The sequence below is a fragment of the Seriola dumerili genome, unplaced genomic scaffold (genome assembly GCF_002260705.1).
Source record: "Seriola dumerili isolate Sdu_G_001 unplaced genomic scaffold, Sdu_1.0 BDQW01000024.1, whole genome shotgun sequence".
Classification (NCBI taxonomy): Eukaryota; Metazoa; Chordata; class Actinopteri; order Carangiformes; family Carangidae; genus Seriola; species Seriola dumerili.
Genome location: NW_019174279.1, coordinates 1,958,919 through 1,983,791, shown reverse-complemented (window position 1 = coordinate 1,983,791; position 24,873 = coordinate 1,958,919). Strand labels below are relative to the sequence as shown.

At 38.6% G+C, this 24,873-nt stretch overlaps 2 protein-coding genes across 2 annotated transcripts in view; one reads left to right on the top strand and one right to left on the bottom strand.

Moving 5' to 3' along the window:
• The window catches only part of LOC111234298 (collagen alpha-1(XIX) chain-like), a 49,136-nt gene extending 42,606 nt beyond the window's left edge, over positions 1-6,530 (bottom strand). Inside the window, exons 1-3 of the mRNA XM_022762305.1 lie at positions 6,443-6,530; positions 5,620-5,694; positions 5,433-5,532 (exon numbers count right to left, since the gene is read on the bottom strand). Coding sequence (XP_022618026.1) covers positions 5,433-5,532; positions 5,620-5,694; positions 6,443-6,530 — 263 coding nt within the window. The remainder of the gene's footprint in view (positions 1-5,432; positions 5,533-5,619; positions 5,695-6,442) is intronic.
• A 15,952-nt stretch (positions 6,531-22,482) lies between these two features.
• lmbrd1 (LMBR1 domain containing 1) overlaps positions 22,483-24,873 on the top strand; it is a 56,876-nt gene continuing 54,485 nt past the window's right edge. Inside the window, exons 1-2 of the mRNA XM_022763722.1 lie at positions 22,483-22,554; positions 24,166-24,342. Of these exons, the coding sequence (XP_022619443.1) occupies positions 22,489-22,554; positions 24,166-24,342 (243 nt within the window). The 5' untranslated portion in view covers positions 22,483-22,488. The remainder of the gene's footprint in view (positions 22,555-24,165; positions 24,343-24,873) is intronic.

Genomic DNA, 24,873 nt, shown 5'->3' with positions numbered 1-24,873 from the left:
TGTATGACCTCAGCTGTTCTGTTAAGTCAAACAACATTTCTGTGTTCACAGCTGAAAATGTATTTCAGCAGAAGCAAAATATGTGAAGAAAACAGGGGATACATGGGGAAAAACAACATCGTATTTCAAATCACACCCACCCTCAAATGAATTACAGCTTATTCACAAACTCATCTCTCAGTCCACACCTGCACTCCCTTACTAATTTTATACACTGCATTTAAAAAAACAAAACAAAACAACAATAACAAAACACTGTACCCTTCAACTATATTCCCACCCTAGCCCTTACCCCAGACTCAGATTAACAGTCAAAAGCAGAAGAGCATAAACATAATAAATCAAGATCAGCAAAAATAATAATAATGCAACGATAAGGTCATTGAGAAGGCAGAGCACAGCCGTGGGGGAGGGAGTGAGAGAGTTTCTTTGGACAGGTTGGAAATTAGTTTTCACTCCAATATATCATCTCCTATTCTCTCAGAGCTTCATAGCCTCTTCTGTTGTGTCCCTCGAATTCTTTGAGATTTTGGTGTAAACGGTACATGACTAAAATGATAAATACACCAAGTTAGTACTCCTGAAAAATCAAATGCTTCTGTGAGAGGCCGAGGACTGGGAAGGTTATTTGTTGCCCAAGGGCTAAAGGACTATTTCAGCTACAATTCAATATGAAAAGTGGCATGGCAATTTATAAAAATTAGGAAATTATAAAATAAATTCAAGGCAGGATATTTTTATGCTGCACATACAACAGCTGCCTGTGCCTAATGTATTACATATTATTGTAAAGGGGCAGGGAATAACATGAAAGAAAAATGTAAAGAAAAATCCAAGAGGTTATGCAGTACACTGCAACTTATGGAACATAATATATTTAAACAGACAGGTTTAATATAACTGATATAATCTGCAGAATACACTGCAGGGCTGTTTTCTTTCAGGGCTCTGAAGTTCACACCCTTCTTTACAAAGTCCCCAACTAAGTCTGCTCTTATTTCAAAACACGGCCTGTCGGCACACTTGATCTCTTAGGGCCGAGAGGGTTAAAGTTCTTGACCTTGTTTTGGCTGTCATCTGTGACTAAATGACTAAACTTGGAACTCGATGTGGGTTGGTTTGAATGCAGGTTGGTTTTCCTAATTCTTTGGAAAAACCCTGCTACACATGTTTCAGTAAGTGATAATGAGTGAATGAAAAGGGTCTGCATTCATTTTCCCTGCTCCTTTGCTACAACGCCAAACAAACAAGCAAATATACACTACGTGATTCTGCCTCTTCCAAGTTCCATTTGTATATAACTAATTTGCATTGGCAAATGTGTTCTGGAAGAAATATAAGTGCCTCCTGGATTACATTCAAATGACATGTTTTGATCCAATGCAAGTTGCGTGCACGTTGTATACTACTTCGTATACATGCCTGTGAAGTATTGGGCGTTGTTCATAGCAAAATTACTGAAACAGCTACAGCAGTAAGGAAGAGCAAAAAAATATCTTCTTGAGTAAAATGTCTGGTAGCCAACAGTTTCTTCTGCCTATGTACTATTATTGTAAAATAGTGTACATCCATAACAATAATCAGGAGAAGCGCAAAAGATCACAGAGTAACACGAGGGCTGCCAAAAGAGTTATCATCAGAAGCAAATCCATTTTTATAGGGAACGACCATGTGCTGTCTGGAAACTATCACCAGTCTTGGAATATGTCTTTGACCATGCATATTTGCTTGGCTGAAACTACCCTTTGTATAATCAGAGACAATGGTTTGACAGAATGTCACAGCAACACTACCGGTCTGGTAGAGAATCTCTCGGAAGCGGCTTTAGTGTCCTGGCTCTTAAGAAATCCTATCCAGGAGGATTCTTTTAAACGAGTCAGGGGAATCCGATTGCCATAGCTGAAACAATCAAACGTCAGACGTTAGCCTAGTTGGCTCAAATCCCTATCACCGACACTCAATCCTCCAACAGATCAAAGTGGGCTCAACCATGTCAGTTTCTACACTAAATGCATCATTCATGATAGCAAGGACTATAACTTCCTCTCAGCATGAGTCCTCTTTCCTGTTTAAATGTGGAGGAGCCGTGCTTGCCAGCATGATAGAAGAGTGCCACTGATCGAGCCAAATCAAACACATGCCTGTGATCTGTCAGGGTATTCTACCAGTGAAGAGATTTTATGCAAATGAGCGTGAATGTGTGTAGCCGAGATGTGTGACACAGCTTTGTTTTCATCATTTCAGTGTTAATAAGCATTCCATACCTAATGGAGAGATAACACTGCAATAGCAACAGGCAACCAGTATCAAACATTTTCAAAAATGTGTGATTGGCCACCGCGACTGGATGCCGTAAAATTAATTTAGAGTAATTTGTTACCTCTGATCAACGTGGAATTGTTTTAACAAAATGTTATTGGTTCTTACGTAAAACATTAGTCACAACAAAAATACTGCTATGACTTTTAAACAGGTTACACTGTTGGACTTTACACTGCTATCATGTGTGAGGTGTGTGGTTAAACAGAAATTAAAAAAACACAGGCAAGCTCTTATAAAATGTGTTTTCCAGAAATGATTTAGGTGCTTACTGTATTCCTTAGAAAAGAGTTAGTCAGCTGTAAAGTATCGATCGCAGTAACCCCATATGATTAATTAGCTGACATGACAGTCACAAACCACTGAAACCACAGATTGCTTAACAAACACAAACCCTGGTGATTTGATACACTGCATCTCAGTCTCAATGCCACCTTTGTGTTTAAAACTCAAATATATTGTATCTGCAGCATCTGCACTTGATATTAAATTGTTATTTGGCAGCTGTGGCTCAGGATGTAGAGCTGATTGTCCTCTTATCGGAAGGTTGGTGGTTTGATTCCTGGCTCCTCCAGCCCGCATGCTGAAATGTCTTTGGGTGAGATACTGAACCCCTAATTGCCCCTGGTGTAACACCGGTCGGTGTGTGTGTGCGTGTGTGTGTGTGTGTGTGTGTGTGTGTGTGTGTGTGTGTGTGTGTGATAGAAAAGCTCTGTATGTATAAAGAAAAAGGCTGTGTGAATGTGAACGTGTGTGTGAATGTGAATGTGTATGTGAATGTGTATGTGAATGGGTGAATGTGGTTTGTATAGTGTAAAGTGCTTTGAGTGGTCGATAAGACTAGAAACCTGCTGTATAAGTGCTTTTCTAGTCTTATAAACACAGTCCATTTACCATCCCATTCAACATTTTAATTGTTACCAGTTGCTTTGATGAGTAAATATTCAAATCACACAAACCACATTGTAAGACATCATTGTTGAAAATGTTAATCCCATTCCCATTTCAAGACAAGCAATGACTATTACATTAAAGAGAAAATTATTGTGACAATAGGTTATGTAATTTTCTGCTGAGCTTGCGACTGACAACATGATTTGATTTGTCTTAATCTTTTAAGCTAGAAAAGAACAAACAGACCTGAGAATTTTCAAGGCACCGAAGTCTAAATACTGTGTATATAAAGGTACAAAGATGAGTATGCATTCTACCTTTTCACTTGGGTATGTTTTGCTTTGCTAAAAAACAATTGTAACATCAGTCAAAAAAAAAAACTACAGTACATCGTGGCCTCTTGTTACCTTGATGCAAATAGCATTAAAAAAAGAAAACTCAATGATTTTCTTTTGTTAAACATTTAAAGAGAGAAAAGCAACCTCACCGAACCTCTAAGGGTTTGAACTTCCTGACTGTAAAGGAAAATGTGTAAGGTGAATAGTGAAGACTCATTTTACAAATGTAGTACATTTATAAATGTTATAATAAGCAGCTATGAAAATGAGAGACAAGTTAACAAAAGATGTAAAGAGAGCAAGGCCAAATATACGTATATGTTTCAAAAGACAAGCTACAGCATTGGTGTGCTTTAATACTTCCATACGGTATTAAAGCACACCAATGCTGTAGCTTGTCTTGTCCTGTAGCATGTTATGAATACAGTTGCATATAGGGCAATTTGTCACCTCACACAAATGTTCCATGAGCGTGTCAGCTCTGATCTATGTATCATAATGTGTATTGTGCCAAGAAGCTGGCAGAACATTAGCCAGATCTAGAGAGTCGAGCATCTATCTCTGCATATCCTGCGAGTAAAGTGAGCAATGTTTTACTGGCTGTGGCAGGGGGCAGAGGGGCCTCCTGCTTCGTGCAATTGCCCTCGCTTTCCCTCCTCAGCTGACATGCAGTATCACCTGTCAAAGTACTTAGATAATTGGATATGAGAGGGATCGCAGTCTTGCCACTATAACCAATTACACTGTCAGCAGTGTCATTGAGAACCAGCATCTTCTTGCACTAAGGGCCCAGACTGAGGGAAGGGCTGAACTAAATGTATTTTCGGCCGGCTGACTGAACAGGGAAGGAGATCACAAATCACCTGGCTCAAAGATTCTTTCACCTAGCCAAAGAGAGCGGCAGTAAATGTTTACAGTCGCATGTCATATAAAAATACTAAAAATATCCTCCCCTCCCTGAAGAATGACAAAGTGTTCTCTTTCACGGTTACAACCTAAGGACACGAAACAATGAACATCTCAAAATACATCTTTTTTAAATCCAAAACATCGCTGCGAAGCAAAGTTTGGCAGCCACCACAGTTTCATATGTTACACTGGTTATTCTTAATACAACTAATGGCAATAAATGGAAAAGTGCAATAGGCCTCGATAAATATTACATCAAATTCAAATGCCCACTTTATCATCATGCCAGCATCAAGGTGAGGTCACACAGCAGCCCCTCCAGTTGACCAGGGAATAAAGGTCTTCAGTAAATAGGACCTTAGTGTTTCATTTATATAGTTATTTTAATATTCCTCTCTTATTATATGTGCTAAGATTTTTTTTCATTCCTCTATGTCCCCCCTTTTGCCCTTCGGAGATTTCTAGAATAAACGCAATATATATTAATTCTGTTCAACAGCTCAACTCACAACTTGTCCTTATTAGCCGAGGCAAATGGAACTATTGCTCTGAGCAGGGTATATCTGGAATGCCTCAAGTCAACCCTTTCATAAAATCCAGTTATGACTACACTGTGTTTTTTCTTAGAACATATCACTGGATCTCGAGGAAATCGAGCGAAAACATGATGTGGTATTGCAATATTTGAGTTGTAAGAAAATAACCATCACTCCATATTCAGAACCTGTACATGGGTGAGAAAAATAGTAATAGCCTGGGTGTTAATTCAAATGAATACTGCAGTTTAAATACCTTGGCCACACACAAGTGACTGCTTCTTATAGCATGTTTGTAATGTGCAACAGTTTCATAGCAAGAGCAAGGGAGTGGTACTGTTGGGAGTGTAATGTTGTACTGTGGAACCACAGTACAACATTTGAACCCAAATGATGAACAAACATACATGCTAACATACATATCCATGCTACTCACTTCGTTGGCTTAATAAGTGGACTGCTTCCTAAACGAAATGACGGCAGGTATTCTGTGATTGTTCCCTTTCGGAGCAGAAACTTCTCTGTGAGATCAAATCCTGTGAACAGGGTTACAATGTGTCATTCAATTTACACAGATCAGTGTTGATTTATTTACAAATCAACCATGTACCATTAATACATACCTGTAATTTCCAGGGGACGATCTAAAATATCAGAAAACCTGTGTTCCTCTACACTCAGAGGGGGACATGAGCCATCTAGAGGAAAGCCACCAAGAAGCTGTTAGTGCTGGATACAGATGGTCATTTATATTTTGTACCACCTCTGTCTATAGAAAAGAAAATGATCTATTGAATCATGAATTCTTTCCACAGTGCATTTCTTAAAACAAAACCTCTTTGGGAGAAATTCACATCACACCAGAAAATCAATTCACAGTTTTTGGGTTTTTTTTTTTTTTTTTTGCATTAATCTTGAAAACTTTCACTTAAAGTTGAAAAAAATGTCTGATAGACAAGACTCATTGATGTAATTTAGAGGCAAGCTTAGATTTGCTTTAATGAAAATGTGATGCAGACTGACTATGGTCCCATCATATTTTAACAAGTCTGAAGTTTTGGTTTAAAACTGTCACGTTCTGTCTTTTTCAGACATATAAATTGGATAAATAATGGCACACTAATGGCATTACGAAGGTGGTCTACCATTGTAAGTAAATTGTGAGTGATAAATATTTTGTCAAATATGTTTTGTAAAACATAAATCTACAGAGGCTTTAAAATGTTATGCTAAACAAGGAAACCGATATGTTATCATTTATACATGGATTCGGGATGCACTTCAATGTTTTAATAAATGATTATCTAAAGAACATTAATGAGACATTAATTGTCTACTTTATTTTGACGCCAGAATATTAAAGAGGAAGACCACAACTGGTATTTTTATGCTAAAATATATAAATGCTGCAAAAGACAAAAGGCTGAAGACATCAAACACACATACCTGTTTGTTCACTCAATGCCATTCCAAACGTGCAAGGAATGGAATTCAAAGTCCAAAGGAAAGCAGTCCATCTGAGCAAACAGACCATGGTTCTGACACTAGAAACCAGTCCACTTGAAAACCTGAGGGCAGAGAGAATATTTTACAATTTAGTTCAACTCAATCTTGATATTTGCTAAAACAGAAGAGGTGAATCAAACACCTGCCTTACTAATCTTGATGAAATTGTTTTCTGCAAACAAATACTAACAAAAGCAGACCTAATAGACAGCAGACATGAGCAAACAATGGGACTCTACTGAAATTTATTATATAAGTGTTATCCTGCTGGGTGTGACACCAACTTTGGCCTAAGTTGGATTCATTCAAATAGCCTATAGCACTGAAACAACCTGGTGTCTGTGTGAAGATAAATGACGTTTACAAAGTTTCACTCCTTCATATCCAGCTGTAATCATTTCGCAGTTCTCTGTCTGTTTTCTTCAAATCTGGTCTTTTCATTTTTAGCAACATGTACTAAATAACAATATGTGTAAGTTGTATTATTCTGAAATCATACCAGAATTTCCAATTTTACAACCCCTCTCGCATGCCCACTCACAGGTCCCTAAAGCCTCCTTTTCTATTTATGTAAAGTCACTCAACATGGAAAATGCACTTATGAGTCCCTCAATCATTAGTTTTATGAACACCTGCTATACAGTGATGAATGAAGGTGCCTATACTGCAGCTAAATCATTATACTCTAAGCTCTGTTTATGTTAAAATTTCAATTGTTAACTAGCAAGCCAAGCTGCCTCTTGCTCTCCATAGACAGTTTATAATTCATTAGTCTGTATGTCATCACCACAAATTAGCTGTGGAGCTGTGCCGATGCACTCGATCTGTGTAGAATAAGGTCTACAACAACAGGATAAAGACAAGACAATGGGGAGATATTACTATGTCTGACATTGGTCTGTTGAAATGATACAACAAATTGGCAAGTTTAAGCAGTCTCCATTCATCATTTTTACAAATTAAGTTTACAGTATGTGTCACAGAGTAATTGTATGAGAAGTTTACTACATTTACAATACATGATTTCTGGGTCTTCATGTATTACTTTGCCTGTTCTTAGTCATAATGCCAAAGTTTTGATCTCTGTTTCCAAAGTACTCTATTAGCACTCTGTTGTGTTTTGATGTGTAAGCTGTCAGCAATGTCTTCGTCAAGGACGTCACATGCAAACCTCTAGTTACAAGTAAGTCTCTTAAACCATTTGACTGTGCTGCCAAACCAAATCTTCTGCATTAATCTCATGCCATTGCAAAGAAGGTGAGCATTTTTTCAGGGCAGCGTCATCCTGGATGGTAAGAGTCTCTTCTAAAGTACAGTCAATAAAGTACAGTAAGGCTATTCTGACTCTAATCAAATGCTTTCAGTAACTTCTGAATTACTCTGCAAAATATATACTACTGAACTCAAAACAAAGAAATTACAGTTGGCTTTCTTTCAAGGACTTTCTACATCCTCAAAAAGAAAGAATAAACTCAATATAACCCAAAAAAACAGCTCCATTGATTATATATGTGTGACACTTAATATGCAAATATGTGAATATGTAAAATCAATTTGTGTTGGTGATTACTCTTTTACATCAACAAATCAACACATTTTTTAATTCCTTGTTTGTTACCCCTACAGAAAATATAGTGGCAAATCATTAATCATAATGAATAACAGTGCCTATAATGTAGCTTTGTGATGTACACAGCTGCAATCCCATTACAAGGACTACAATTTTTCCTTACTGGTTTACCTTCACCTATTTCCACTGGGAGGAAAAACGTTGAATACAGAGCTGAGCACTCAACTTGACCTCCAACTACCACAACACATTAAGTCAATTTATATGCACAGTCACACAAAGTGTGAGGAAAAGTGTCTTTCATGATACTCTCCTTCTTTAACTGCTGCTGTCTTATCCAAATTAAGATTTTCTCACTGATTAATTCCCATCTTGAAAGCACTTGTGCCTTCTCCCACTTAATCACAAAGTTTTGCACGCAGGTCTACAGTATCATGACTTGGAGATAAAGTGACCATGCTACTTACAGCTACAACCATGCAAGGGGCTGTAGACAAGTCTCACTACAGAGGTATCACATTCCTTGTCTGTGTGAAGGGGTAATAGTATTCCCATCATTTCTGCACATGCATGCAATACACGCAGCTCAAATGCCAAACCCTGCAGTCACAATTATTCTGCATCTTTACACGACTGATTCACACTATTGAGGACTACTTTAAACCCACACGTTATTTTACCTCATTAAGTTTGGTAGACAGCGACGTTGCTGCACCATCTGCTGTAAACCTGCATCGATTTGATTCCAAAGTGCATTTATTTTTGTAGGCTAGTATCACACACATCTAACCGCTTGAGGAAGGTGCAGGCACAGCGCTAAACCTTGGACACTTACAGTTATCATAGTCTATCCAGTCTCTCCATCAATCATTCAGCCACTTTCGGTCCGTGCGTGGCAATAACTTCTCACTAACACTTTGCAATATTCAAAGAAGCGTGTTTCTCTGCGCGACCGCTGATTGGCTGGATCATTTTATTTTTTTATTAATTACGGGATGTAGCGCTTCATAATCTCTCAGTGTCTGACACATTTCTCACTTTGTTGCAAACAAGTGATGCAACACGGTACATGTTTACTGCTGCAGAGCGTTGATAAATCAGAAATAACCTGCTCATAAAGCATTTGTCCCGGTTGGCAGACAAGTTGGAAAGATCAAGCCATGCGTAAAAAATAAAACACTTTAATGCCAGGCGACAAAACATGCAAAATGTTTCCGTTATAATGGGGCTTTCAGCAACATTTTTCAGCTAACACGCTGATTTTTAAATTTACTGTGAGATTAATTTGGTCTGTAAGTACTTACAATTGCTGCGAAAGTTTCCTCTAAGACAAAAAAAAACAGAAAGCAGCGAAAAAAGCATAATCCATGTGTGATTACGATCAGTCCGATTCCGGATTCCAGGACTTGGAAATAAAAGTCACAGTAGGATCGCCTGCTAGATCGCGGTCCTTATTAGTTGCACCGAGTGGCCCTCCCACTCTGTCATTATTACTGAAATGCACTGACAGAGACTTCAGCAAACAAGAGGAACACACAGTGAAAGCTTTCATATTAGAAGAAATAAATGCCCGACTGGAGTTCAAACAAACTCTTATTTAACAGAGCCAGGTGCGGGAATTAAACACCGTTTGATGTATTCTCATCTCATCAAATGTTCTGTAGAAGGCCTAATGCATACGGATTTGCTCCCATTTAAAGGTGACTTAATGTGCGTTATTAGCAGAAACTGTTAGGTCAAACTGAAAAGTAAATATCGGAACAACAAAAAAGTCTTAACACATATTCATCTCGATAAAGGTCTTACCTGTCTATTCATCACATAATACCCCACAGAAAGAAAGAATAAGCTATAGATGGCCCTACATAATAAAGTGACAGCTTTGAGCTGTAAAGGCAGGCCTTGTGCTACAGCAACATGCTCCATGCTCATACTATTTTGGTCAGAACACGCAAATGCCATGTGGCAATACTATACTGCTATATGGAAAGAAACAACTCCAACATTCACTGTACTCTGTGCAAGTGTAAGGCTGAGTTTCGAGAGCAGGTTTAGCAGTCTCATCAGTGTCCTGTCCTACAGACTGTTAATTCCTCCTTTATTCCACTGAGGGTCTCTCTGTTGAAAATGTGTCTGACAGTGTTTCTATATACCACATCCATGCTCTTCTATTACTGTGTATTTAAAACTTAAGAGTTAACAGTTAGTGAAAACTAACTAAAGGTTTAACCACAGTTTTGGTTGAAACAGCACACCGACAGTTCAAGACACCCGGTCCATAGAAACAGGTGTTCAGGCTCTACACACAGAAGTGTTTAGACAGATGATGATGAACACACCCGCCCCTTCAGAACACACACAAAGGCATACTTTCAGAAGTGTGATAGCAGAAACAAAGACACAAAGAGAAAGTGGTTTAAAGGAGCAACTGGTGATTCAAATTAAGCAGATGGCTATATTTCTTTGTTGAAAACTGTACAAACATGACAGAGTGGTTACATTTTTCTTTAAGACTGTAATTCTTTGTTTTTTCAGTATGAAGACTGAATTACTTTAACTGTTTGCAGCTGATTATTTGCCGCCTTTGTCACAGTTAACATAGAAAAATTACAGATTTTTCTGTTACTAGAATTCCATAGTTTCATAAAAAGTCTGTCTTTTCAGCTGCAATGCTGCCACTGTGACACAAATTCAACACAGGCTGATGTATTTATTTCTACTCAGTCTCAATTCCAGTGTCCTCTGGAGTATGGTGTAGATTGGTGCAGTATGGTGCCCTCAGTATTGGCTCTCCATTTACTAGCAGTTAAGGAGTGCCTTTTATGACCAACAATAGATTTATAACAAGATTGTGCACAAACAGTTACAAGTTCTCCATTCAACAAAAATTACACCTCTCCATCTGCAATCACATTCTTTAAGGTTCAATAAAATAATTCTTTTACCTGACATGCAGAGAGGGAATTCCAGCTTCTCTGCAAGATGGCATCTATAACACTTGGAAGAAATTAGATATTTCTTCCAGATACATAATAGCTGAGATCAGAAATCTTCACCATGAGGTCTGTGGATTGCTCATTTTGAAAAGAAACAATGTCTCAGTTTTCCATGAAATAAATTTTTCTTCACCTCTATTGTATTGGAGTGGAAGCAGAAGTCTCAGTGCTGGATAACTTCGAACCATTGCAAAAAAATTTGGGATCATTGTGAAAGAATGAAAATGGCATGGTGCCTTGTTCGCCAAGCAAGCTACAACATGTACCTTGTAACAGCAACTTCACACATGTCCAATACATATGTCCATAAAAAGCTTACATCAGGGCATTCAAGGTCTCTGGCATGAAATAAATTCCTTCCAGTGTGTGCACCTTAAAGCTGGGGTGGCAGAAATCTAGAAAAGAAAATTAAAACAAACCAAAAAAAAAAAGCCAGAATTTGAAAATAGCTCTCCCCTCACAGGTATATGCATGTGTTTCATACATGCATGCAACACAAGCAACACAGCTATAGCCGTGAGCCTTTGGCTACGGTTAGCAGACGGCTAAACTGTTAGCAACATTCAACATAGCCACTCATTGCCTGCTTTCATGGTAAATTTACCTACACAACCAAACAACCAGCAGGACAATGAAGTTAGCAGCCTGTTACTTGAGAAGTACTGAAAATTCCCTCCGTCTCTGAAACGCTTCACCGACACTGACATATAGAATTCAATAACATTATGCAACATGACAAAAGCCGAATTTCAATTAATGAATTCAAACATAAGCTTTTTTTTGTATTAAGAAAGTAATATAATCTAGAGATATTAATACTGAGAGTATATTTTCAACTTTCACAGATATAGAATGCTATTGGTGGACTGCATCATTTAGTTTAAGATTACAGTTAGTGCATCACCTAAACTTATGTGCCTTTGCTGTCACTAAATAGATAAAGTGTGTCTCGACATAAAACAAGTGACAAATACAATCCACCAATTACTGCTTCAAAGTAAATGTTCGAAGCACACAAGGCTCCCAAAGCTGACAGGAGGCTCTAAAATATACTTGAGATTATTGTTGTTTGAGAACTACTCACTTGTATACAGAGCCAAGAATGAACATCATAGAGAAAAAAGTCATTTATGTAAATAAGGAAATTAAATTGCAATGTAATGTAAATTACATGCCTTTCCAGGCTCTCATTCACTTGTAAAGCACAAACTGAAATATGGATGTCTTAATCTTAAAACTTATTTTTCCGATAACTACTGATAAAGACAGGGATTAGTTTTCAGTTAAACAATTACTGTATGTGCATATACATTGTGTGTACGTAATACATTGTCATGTCTGGATTCCTGACTGCTGACCAGACATTACAAACCTGTAATTTCTGAGAATGAGATCAGTAATTTTGAATAAAATATTCTCCTATTACTATCTTCACTTGGACCATTGCCCTCTACTCACAGTGTTGTGAAAAGCCATTGGTCGCTGCTCTCTGGGCAAAGACAGATTGTCTGGGTTTCGTGTGCCAAACCTGTATGAAAAAGGGTAAAATTGCATAACTTGTTATCTTGAATTTAGGGGTGGTGCACACCTTTTAATCCTCACTAAATCACACTGCCAGGGGTTTTCAAGAGCAATTCTTTGATAGTTCCAATGAAAACTGTTCACACCGTGGTCTGTGGATTTTCCAGAATAACCAGGACATTGTTTTTCAAAAAAGCTCAAATTAAATCCTGTTCACCTGACCCTCACGGTATAGAGTTGGAGATAGAAATCTCAGAACCTTTCCAAGATGTATTTTTTCCATTTCCAATATGATTCGAAAATTCAATATTTGATCATCCAAATCATAAAAAATAATTAAATGAATAATACAGGCAACATATCCAACATTTACATGTTGTGATGATGCTGGAATACAGAAATATAAACTAAACCAATTGTCAGGAATTAATTCTGTCATTTAAAATTCATTGGAAATTAATTTTTAGAGCAGTTTTTCCAAAACCTTTTCTCACAGGAGATGTATGCCTCTTATTGTATTTCTGAGGAATTTCCTTTTGAAATATTATTTTCACAATGGCATTTCAGCTTTAACAGACAATTCACACTTCACAGTGAAAAGTCAGATAACAAGGGAGACAGGGGGATGTGGCAAGCAACAGATGGTCATGCTGATTCTGTCCCCAAGACATTACATTTACATGTTTGGCGCCCTCCTGATGTGACAGAAAAATATTCCAAGACATAATGCCAGAAATTGTCCTTTTTGCCCCTGTGATTTTCAGAGTCTGTGCATCATATGTTTTAGTCAGACAAGCAAAGTGCTTTGCAAACATTTGGTTAGCTTGTTTGAGCCCTTAATCATTGCTTTACATTTGAGAGTTTTGCATTCGTGACACCATTTAAGTCAGCTATTGGGTGATTTTCTCAAACATAAAAAGCCAAAATTACAAATACCACATTTATCCTTTGTCAACATACAGTATATCTGTGTTTTGAAGACATTCGAGGTTTCCCTAAAAAATGCTCTTTCTGGCTGTTGCATATAAAAATGTAACAAACAATAACATTAGTTAAGTTACAATTGTGTGTTAAACCAAATAAAGATAGCAGCTGGAAGTGACATCTTCTGGCTTACAGTGTACAAGAAAAATATATTTAATACATAAAAATGTGAAATGGAAATAAAATGCAATACATTTACCTGATAATAAAACTGTGCGTTTTGGTGAGTTGTCACACAAGATGAGCTCTGCTAATTCACCCTTTTCACAGGTGAAAAGCACAGGTAAAACTTAACTAGAGGTAATGTTGAAGTCATGTAACTCCCATAAAGGCACAGCACAGCATCAGTGTTTGTGCTTTGCGGTCAAGTAATAGCAGTTGATTTAGTTGCAACCATTTTTCCATCCGTTCTCTCCATCAAGCTGCCTTCACCATACAGCTTATCTTCTAAGGTGACCAGATAGCTGAAATGAAAACCGGGGACATTTCCATATATGATTAAAATATCAATTTTTTTTTGTTGATGAAATAAAAAAGGGGGGCAAAAGAGTTGCCAACAGCCTCGCAAAATAAGGAATCATACCATAATTGCGCTGGCAACAAGTGGCAGCAAGTCCACATATCTCGTAGTTTTATTCAATACATTTGTATATATTAGTATTTTTTATAATTTTATATTTTATTCTACGTTGTTGTTTCGTCTGGCGATGGAGATAATAAGGTACAAAAAAGAAAAACTCCTAACTTTAATTTAATTTAGCAGATATGGAGTTAAACATCCCATACCGCCTTAGTTGAAGAAGCCGTACCGTGCATGCAGAGCCGGGGCTAAGCTAAAGGCTAGGAGGTGGAGACATAAGCCTTTTCTACCATCGATCCTCATGGGAAATGTCACCTCCCTGGCTAACAAGTGTGGTCTCATGTGTTTCACGGAGACCTGGTTAAACGACAACACTCCCAACCGTTGTGTGGATTTACGCGACTTCACTGCAGTACGAGCGGACAGAGACGCCAGAGCAAGTGGAAAGAATAAAGGTGGAGTACAGGTTCTTCTTGTGAACAATGGATGGTGCAACCCCGGTCACATCACAGTGAAGGAGAAGATCTGCTGTCGGGATATTGAACTATTAGCTGTTAGTCTTAGACCGTACTATGCTATGTTCTCAGTTCTCTCACATCGTCGCCATTGTTTACATCCAACCACGAGCAGAGCCTGCAGTCGCGTGTGACGTCATCTATGAGACTGTTGCGAGAGTAGACCCAGCACCCTGATGCATTCATTGCAATATCGGGGGATTTTAACCATGTCACTCTCACCTCTCACCTGACTGGCTTCACTCAGTATGTTGACTGTCCCACAAGGGAAAATAAGACACTGGATCTGTTGTATGCAAATGTCAAGGAGGCCTACACTGCTTCAGCTCTACCACCACTTGGCAGAGCAGATCATAATCTGTTTTTTCTTCAGCCTTCTTACAAGCCCTGTGTACTGAGGCAGGCTGCAACCACCCGCTCATTCAGGAACTGGACCCCAGAGGCCAGTAAGTGTCTAAAACACTGTTTTGAGTGCACAGATTGGAATGTCCTGTTGGAGTCACAGGAAAATGATAAAAGCAAGGACCCTGACCTAGAATGGTTGAATGCACCACTGACTACATTAACATCTGTATGGACACTGTAATACCAGCAAGGACTGTACACTGCTTTCCAAACAACAAACCCTGGATCACCAGTAACATCAAGACCCTCCTCAACCAGAAAAAGGAGGCCTTCAGGGATGGAGACAAGGAGAAGCTCAAGTGTATGCAACATGAGCTGAAGAGGCGATTAAAGCAGGCAAAGGAGGACTACAAAAAGAAAATAGAGAGGAAGCTGCAGCACAACAACACCAGAGAGGTGTGGAAGGGAATGAGGACCATCACTGGCTATAAAGAGAAGAACAGCCAGGCAACATCAAGTGATGTGGACAAGGCCAATGAGTTCAACCTGTTCTACAACAGGTTTGACACAGCCTCACCTGTTCTCTCTCTCACTGATTCAGCTGCAGCTTCTTCTACAGCATCTCCTTCACAACCTGAAACTGCAGCTGCAACTCCCTCCACACTGGGGTCAAGTCTCCTGTCCTTTACAGCGGAGGAGGGGGGGGCAGAGCTCAAGAGGCTACACCCTGGAAAGGCAACAGGCTCAGATTGTGTGTCTGAGGCTGTTAACAGACTGTGCAGCCCAGCTGGCTGAGCTTCTCCAGATGATCTTTAACTTAAGCCTTCAAACAGGGAGGGTCCCGGTCCTGTGGAAAACATCATGTCTTGTTCCGGTACCTGAAATAGGACGACCGGCTGAGATAAGTGACTACAGACCGGGGGCCCTCACATCATACATCATGAAGACCCTGGAGCGGCTGCTTCTCCAACGTCTGAGGCCACAGATTGTACATGAACTAGACCCCCTACAGTTCCCCTACGAAGAACATATTGGAGTGGATGATGCTGTCCTTTATATGCTCCACGGGCCCATTCTTACTTGGATGAGCCAGGTAGTTACATGAGGATTATGTTCTGTGATTTCTCAAGTGCATTTAACACCATCCAACCCCCATTCATAAAGACAAGCTGGAAGGGAAGGGGGTGGATCCCTGCTTCATGTTCTGGATTGTGGATTACCTGACGAGACAACCACAGTACGTCAGGCTGGGTAACTATGTCTCAGGGACAGTGATGAGCAGCACTGGGGCTCCACAGGGGACTGTTCCGGCTCCGTTCCTGTTCACCCTGTATACGGCAGACTTTCAGGAAGCGTATCAGGAATGGGCAGGAAAAGGAGTACAGGGATCTGACGATGGCCTTCAGTGAATGGAGGGACAAGAACTGCCTCCTTCTGAACAGATCCAAGACCAAGGAGATGGTCATCGACTTTCGGAGGTCTAGGCCTACCCTTCAGCCAGTCAACATTCGAAGGAAGAACATTGAGGTGGCGCACACTTATAAACACCTAGGTGTGCACCTGGACAGTAAACTGGACTGGTCCCTGAAGACGGATGCCATCTACCGGAAGGGGCAGAGCTCTTTTTCCTCAGGAAGCTCAGGTCCTTTGACGTTTGCAGTGAAATGCTGCACATGTTTTGTCAGTCAGTGGTGGCCAGTGTACTTTTTTATGCTGCAGTCTGCTGGGGCAGCAGCATGTCCAACATGAACACAAGGAGACTGGACAAGCTGGTCAATAAGGCTGGGTCTGTGCTTGGCAGGAGTCTGGACTCACTCAGGACTGTTGTGGAGAGACGCATGCAATGTAAGATGGAGGCCATCTTGGACAAAACAAACCATCCTCTCCACAACTTTCTCGCAGGACAGGTTATAAAATCAGGATTTGACCATAGGCAGTCCAGCCATGTACTATAGGTTTTGGCCTAGTCTTGTTTATTCACAGTTAAAAATTGGGACATTTCCAGGGACAGCTCCAGCCAGGGACAAGCCACCAAAAGCGGAAACTTTTGGTCACATCTGGTCACCCTCAACAGCCAACTGAAAGACATCAGTTAAACCATGCTCACCTCTGAACAGTACTTTGACATACACTCGATTTGTTGTATAAATTCCATCTTCACTCACTTCTTCATTCTTACCTCATCTCTCCTCTAGTGGTTGTTAAGATGATTAACATATATATATACGTAAATAGCAAAATGCGCTGAGCCCTGGCGGAACCTGAATCAATAGCCTCCTTTGTGCACAACAGTGTTATTCTGGTTGCCTCTAATGCTCTGTATTTTTAATATTTGCATCAATATAGTCAATGCTGTAGAAATTGTGTTAGATTTCTCCATGTGCAATATATATCCAGCCTGCTGTATGTAGAAGAAACCTAAACTGTGTGGTTTTTAACATCTGCCAATTTGTCTCATTTCAACATTTTCAACCTTCTGTATTTCCAATGGCTACTTTTTTGCTTTTGCTTTTTTCATCTACCTCTCCATTTTCCAAGACAGCCACTGCTGCTGGCAGACAGAAGCTCAGATGAACATTTTGGTGTTATTCTGAGTTGCTTTTCAGATGCTGGGAAAGTGGTTGTTTGATATATGGGACACAGTATATTACAGTATATTGATCTGACTGGAATTGCTCTTAGTGATAGTATTCATGACCAACCAAACAACCAAACAAAATGACTTCTCGTTGATACCGTAGCTGCAGGATGAGGCTGAGTTTCAACTCCCTGAATTTCAGTGTGTCCTGTATATTCTTCTTATGATTCATTGTTTTCACATGTTTTAGTCAAAATGAAAATAATGTGAACAGTTCACAAAGCCACAACAATGGTAATGGTTCAGGATGACATGCTGAGTATAGAAGCTGCATACAAACCATCAGGTTTCAATGAGCTGGTCCAGTCTTCACTGCAGCTCTCTAAAAATCATAACATTATTTGATAGTTCAACGAGCAGCAAAACCCTCTTGTGACAACTAAGTATCTCTTCTGAAGATGCCGAAAGGATATGAATTTCTCTTTCATTTTGGTATCTTTGGCTTTTCATTTTTCATGAAGGTGAACATAAAACGTGTGGGGCTGTTGTCAAATAATGATAAACGGCACTGATCATGTTAAGTGCTCACTCTCTCACACATATGCACATTAGAATGCACACACAATGAGAGAACAGTGAAATATGTTCTTCAAACTAAACACAAAACAATTTAATGTTGAACAACTTTGTTCTCTTTATGCTAATGCAGTATATGTGCACTGAATCTCATAATGGACATGTGTAATAAATACAGCACTCCCCTCTTTGGGTGTTTGTGTAAGTGCACATGTGTAGCATCATATTTGTATTGGATAAGTACATACGCAACCTCAGCAAACATTATTGTCTTGCCTTGAATACAATCATACTAATCGCTGTATTCTGATTCTTCATTGCACCAGTCAGATCACAGTTGTTAAAGGGCTTTAGAGGCAAAACACCTGTCCTTTTTACAGGATCATTTACTAAATTGACATATGGCAAAGCAGTAGACAAAGGCAGCATACTGTGTGTTACTAATCTGTATGCAGACATATCCACTGATGTGTACCTTTCATGTGCTCATAAAAATCACAAAAGCCATTAAGGAGTCTCATTCATCATTTCTGAGAGCTCACCTGGGCATGAAAGCATCCAGTCCTGTATGTAGACAGAAAAAAGAAAGAAAGAGAATTAAAAAGATACAATAACATGTCAGTTTGGCCTGCAGCTATACTTCTGTGGGTTATTCTTGAAATATGAGAATATAATTGAACCATCCATTGAAGGTTAATGAAAGAAAATCAGTTGGTGGCAACCTCATTGGGATAGCTGTGTGATACGGGTTCTCTTTGATATCAACTCAAACATTCAGTGTTTTGGGCCAAATCTTCAACATGCAAGTGCAGGGAGTAGTAGAGGTTATTTTTAATCAAAAACACTGAAAGTCATTCGGAGGTCATTTAAATACAATACACAAGTCTTGGGAGGTTCTTTAAAAAGTAAACAAAATCTAACTTTATACTTCACCAATACATGATCCTGACAGACATTGTCGTTCTCTGTTATCGTCATACAGTGTGTTGCACCTACAGTATTTGCATAAGCAATGTTCTGTATTGAATTTTGTCATTTAGCATTTGTGGATTTCAATCTCCTGTCTGTACAACAAACTTCCCTTGCTTTACATTGCATTGTGGCTGTTCATACATAACCTGACCTCATGTAATATTCACATAGTATTTTACATAAATGTATCTACAACTGCATAGCCAAATTTAAACCAACAGAATCATAAAAGAAGCAAAATCCTACTTTATCACTGTCTGTTTTAGTCACGTGAGCTCCACGTGTTTTCTCACCCAGTCAGTGGAAGGTCACGTTAAATGGTGACAAAGCATTTTCATTTTCAAAATCAGATGGACAAATTTGATGGCGGCCACAGCTATTGTAGTTGGAACTATTTCTGCAACATCTCTTGTGCTCTTCAGCTGGGCTGGGAAAACTGGTTTGGAAAAAAAGTGAAGAGTGGATGAGAAGTGGATGTGATGCTATAATTTTGCTGTGAGAGCACTATCATCCTCTAGAGATAACATGGAATAGGTAACATGGGTTTGTGATTTGCTCACTGAAGCAGCCCCTCCAGCTGACTAAAGTATCATTACAAAATGAAAAGAAGGATAAAAATAACAAACATATAATCAAATGTAAGATATCTAATCTCCAAATCCTCCATTGAGTGACAGAAATGATACTTTCCTACCCTCTTTTCAGCTTTTAATAGACTTTGGTACATGCTTTCCATTAGGGCACATTGCCAAGCTGCATGATAAAGGCATTTGCAGTTTTGAAAGGTTGCTTGAATTAAGTAGACCTACCTTCTCTGTGCAAGTGAATAATGGGTTGTGAATGAAGACATTAGTTTAATTAAAATGTTTAAAGTCGGGGGCATAAATGAAGTTTAGATGTATGGTTATTGATTTTAGTGAGTTGAATTTGAAAGTGTCTAATTCAATAGTGACAAACTAATTAATTGGTAAGAATGTTCCTTATTCCAATTAGTAACAGACAAATTTTCCCCAGTACAATATAGAGAACTGTTATTTTCACTTTCAAAAAAGTTTAGAGTCTCAATGTCACCATGGACTGTTTTAGTCCACGCCTTGCAAAAGTAATTACTCAAGTAGTAATTTAATTTTGTCTCAATAATTCCAGACATGGTGAAGCATGACTGCACACTCTTAGACTGTTGTAATTTAAGGGACAATATACTCCATAAATGGAGCAGACTTCTGTGACACAGTGCACTTAAAACTGTGAAAAGGGAGGCAGAATAAAAAGACAGCAAATTCTTTATGTAAAGATACCATGGGGTCTGGATGCAAAATAAAATTGATAAGAACTGAAGGAAATGGTGAGTGTGCCTGGCATATGGGTGAAATCTCGCCATGCACAAAGAAACCTTCACACTGACTGTTTCACTTCACACAGAGTCTGGAAAAGTTTAGATAATCCCATTGCTGCATAAGTTTGGATCCCCTGCCGAATGAAACAGAAGCTTATACCCATCATACCTCTAAAGAATCAACTTTTTTGAAAACTTGAGTGGTATCACTATTGATGCATTTTTATAGTTCAAACAAATACATACAGTTGTAGAGATTGATGGTCCCTCTAGTCATTGAGTAGAAGTAAAAAAAGAAACAGCGTAACATGTTTCTCAAGTAGCTGCAGAGGTATCTGACAGTACTGATTTCTGTTATATTGTGAAATTCAAATGGAAACTGACGCTATGTTGGAAATTATGCAACACATATGAATAAATATTGGTTTTACTTATTCCTGAGGGCCTATATTGAAATTTAAGCATACATGGCAGACATTTGTATAGTAAAGACACACACGCTAATTATTGCCTACAGTGACGAAGCAAACCTCCACTCTGTCATTCCTACAATCAAAGTCACATATTTTTGTTTAAAACTTGCTAACCAAAGAGGAAAACAGAAATGAGAGCATAAACCTTGAGGGCAGAGACCAAAGAAAAGAAAGAAAACAGAAGAGAAAAATCTGTGATGTATAGAAAGCAGTATTTTTGCAGTTGACAATATGAATTTTACTCAAAATACACTATTATATCAGCTGAGTAACACCAAAGACAGTGGCTGTTTGCTTGTGTGGGCCACTACAGTGGATAATAAATAGCAAGTATTACCCCAATGATCATCTCTACACATGGGAATGCATCTACAGGTGCATTGCACTCTTAATTCCTGTGGCCTACTTCACCAAGTTTAAAGCTTAATGCTGGAACCAGAGACTGGACAAATACTGAATGTGTGTATGATGCATGCAAGAGTTAGAAAATGTACGTACTTTATACCAATACTGATATGATTTTGTATGCTGTGGACTACTATGTGTGACAGAGATGTTACTGTAGATATTTAAAAAGCATACAGAAAAGGATGAGAAGAAATATAGACTGATACCTAACAGGATAACGGCAAATAATAGAGAGATCACATTATCATATTTCATAAAGGTGTTCACATGGCATGTGGTCCATGGGTCTCCTGGGTCCAGTCAGGGCACATACCTAATGGATACAGAGCCCATGTGGTTGTCTCAGGTATCCCCTCGGTTGGCCAAAATGTCCCACTGATGATGCCTTGATGTGTCCGTAGCAGAAAAAGAGCCTTGATCCTTAATGCATTCCTAAATCAGCGGGCACAGGGGTGTCTTTTATCTGCCCTGTGTAGAGTCTGTGAATATCCTGAGTATTAAGAAGATAACAAATAAGTACCCGTCAGTTTCACTAACTAACTAACATATTGACTAACAGTCAAACTATATTCTATGGTGGAAAGTAACCAAAGATATTTAGTTACTGAGAAATGTAATTTACTTTAAGTATAATTTCAAAACGTTTCAAAGTATTAAAATATAAACAGCAACTAATTACATTGTAGAGACATATGAAAGTTCATCATCATCATCATCATCATCATCATCATTAAGAACATTGTGTTAATAATTCTTCTGTAGCTTTAAAAGATGAAGGCGGAATTTTTACTTTTACTAATTAAGTAGGCCATTCTGTGTGGTATTGCTACTTATGTAGAAGTAGGATATCTGAATACTTTTTCCACCACCGATGGTAATATTCTTGTACTGCTGGTATCCGCTGTTTCTGGTAGACAGGTTTATTAAATGTGACAGTTGTAATGTTACATTGCTGCTCCGTCAACCACCAGTGAACCTGTTAAATTCACTAAAACTCATGTAATTCTCAACACACATTTGAACATATAATCAGGCATATGGACTTTCTGCGGAGACGTCACGGCTGCTGCTCGCTCTCCCACCGTGGTGACGTCACCAGAAACACGTGGGTTTGTTATTGCAGGAAGTGAAGATGGCGGCCCAGTCGTTTCTCTCCGAGTCTGTGCTCGGGTGGTCTATTTTCACCTTTATACTTTTGGTAAGCAAGTACAAAGTTGCCTAATCGCTACATTAAGCAGTGGGGCGTTAGACAATTAGTTTGAGATGTGTTAGCAGGCGAAGAGGTTGCTTGGTTAATGAGTTATGCGGCGCGACATGGCTACGGTGTATTGTGTATGTACGTCAATATTGGCTTTGGGTTGGTGTTAGCTAACATTAGCCGTGACACACTTAACAGGCTGTCGTTTTGTAGAAAGCGCCAAATGTATTTAGTGTAATTTTATATTGCATAGTATTAGAATCAATGTAAAACACCACGACGTCGAGAATAGAACCTGGAACTCTTTATTCATTTTACAGAAAATTAACATCTCCGTTTTGATGTTTCTTGGCAACACCATCCAATTAAGTTGCGTAGCTAGCTGTCATCACAGGCTTTTAAAATGTGCTTGACAGAAATTCTTCCGAAGAAATAATTTCGTGCTGTTGACTCAAAGGAAAGTGTGCTTTTTATCATAGATACTGTGAACGCACATGTAACAATGTAACCTTCATGTAACATATCCTGTAAGTCTTAATATATGTCCCATGTGAAGACTATGATTTCAGTAGTCCTTGCCTTGAAGTTGGTCAGCTAGGTAATCTGCTACCCAAATTAGCAGTCATTATCTCAGCTGCCATTTAGAGTCACATAGCTAAATCAGAAGCCGCCCAGAAGAGTGCCTGGATGCCAATAAACTGCTCTGCTCTTCTAGTCACCACCACCAGCCCTTTTATTTGAACAAACCTTTCAATGGATCTTATTTGGATGCAAAGCTTGCGTCATTACCTGGCAAAACAAGCAGCCAGAAGCTTAAGGCTGGCGGGCCTGTTAATTGATCCTGTCGGTGAATGGCAGCCCTTGATCTGAAGGGACTAGTTTTAGCAGTGTCCTCTCTTCTTACAGCTTGTGTGCCTGGAATATGACCTTGTCATTTTGGAGCCCCTCTTTTGCTTCTTTGTCAAATGAGTTTCCTGCCAGTTACAATAGCAATCCCTCTCCTTCTCTCATTTGGTCTTTTTCATGTTAAACTGCAACAGAATAAATTAGCAAATTCATGAATTAATTTTAAGATTTAAAACAATCTGTAGTACACTATTGTTCTTCTAGTAGACATATTAATCCTGTTACTTATAAAAAGTCAACTTTGTATTATTTCCCCTTTGTGTTCAGGCTATAATGAAAGAGGATAAGGAGAGGGAGTATGATATAATCAGATCAGCTGTTCCATAGCACCTGCAGGCTATTTTCAGTATATAATTCCCTACTTGTTATGTAAACACTTTGAGTTTGAGTATTTCTTTTTGGCAATCAACGACACACACTTGAGCTAGTGTTTCTAAGCAGTGTTGATCAAGCATAGGAGGACATTATGGTTCAATAAGATATTGCACTGCAACACTTGTCAATGTTATATCACATTATATTCATTCATTCTTTCATTTATGTATTCTTTCAATATTCACTTCTTCTGACATAGCCAGAAGCCATATCAGCCATATCTTTCTGAAATTATATTCAGATGCAAAGAAAAAATTATCATCATTTTATTGCTCCTTATTATAGTATTATTCCATTTATTTTAACTTGATTTCTGTTTTTTCTGTTTAGTTAATCCTGGCTTTCTGTTGGGTCTACATTCGGAAATTTCAAAGTCGTCAGGAGAGTGAAGTTGTTTCAACTATCACAGCAATATGTGCACTGGCCATTGCTTTGATAACGTCTGCACTTCTACCAGTGGATATATTCCTTGTTTCATTCATGAAGAATCCCAACGGTACCTATAAGGTTAGTATCTTTTCTGCTAACAATCAATTTGAGAAATGCTAATGACTTTTCCTGAGGCAGCCTTTAACTTTGCTTTGTAATTTTCTTAGATGGTGTGAATGTTGTTGTTGTCCAAACTAAAAGCTGAAAGCATTTCTTGGCCCATAATTTTTTACCAAGTCATTGCATTTGTTTCTATCTATTTGAAGATTCAGCAAAGCGTGTAATGATATTTTCATTTGAACAGCAGGTAATTTGTTGCTTCATCTGGGTTGTGAACTACTTTGATTGCTAAAGGGTATTTGTTTTTTTTTTTGTACTATTTAGTCATGGCCACTTGACATAGGCTGCACACATTAACTCAACAGGAAGATAATCCCTCACTTACTTAATCAAACATGATTCTTAGTGATCTCTAGGTGATTACACTTAGTAATAAGATAAAAAATCAGTAAAGGGGGATGAAAGCAAGTGGTGGCTTTTCGATAAAATTTAATAAGTGTAAAGGGAGAAATCAAAGCGTCATGAGAATGTTAACTTCTGATGGGAGAG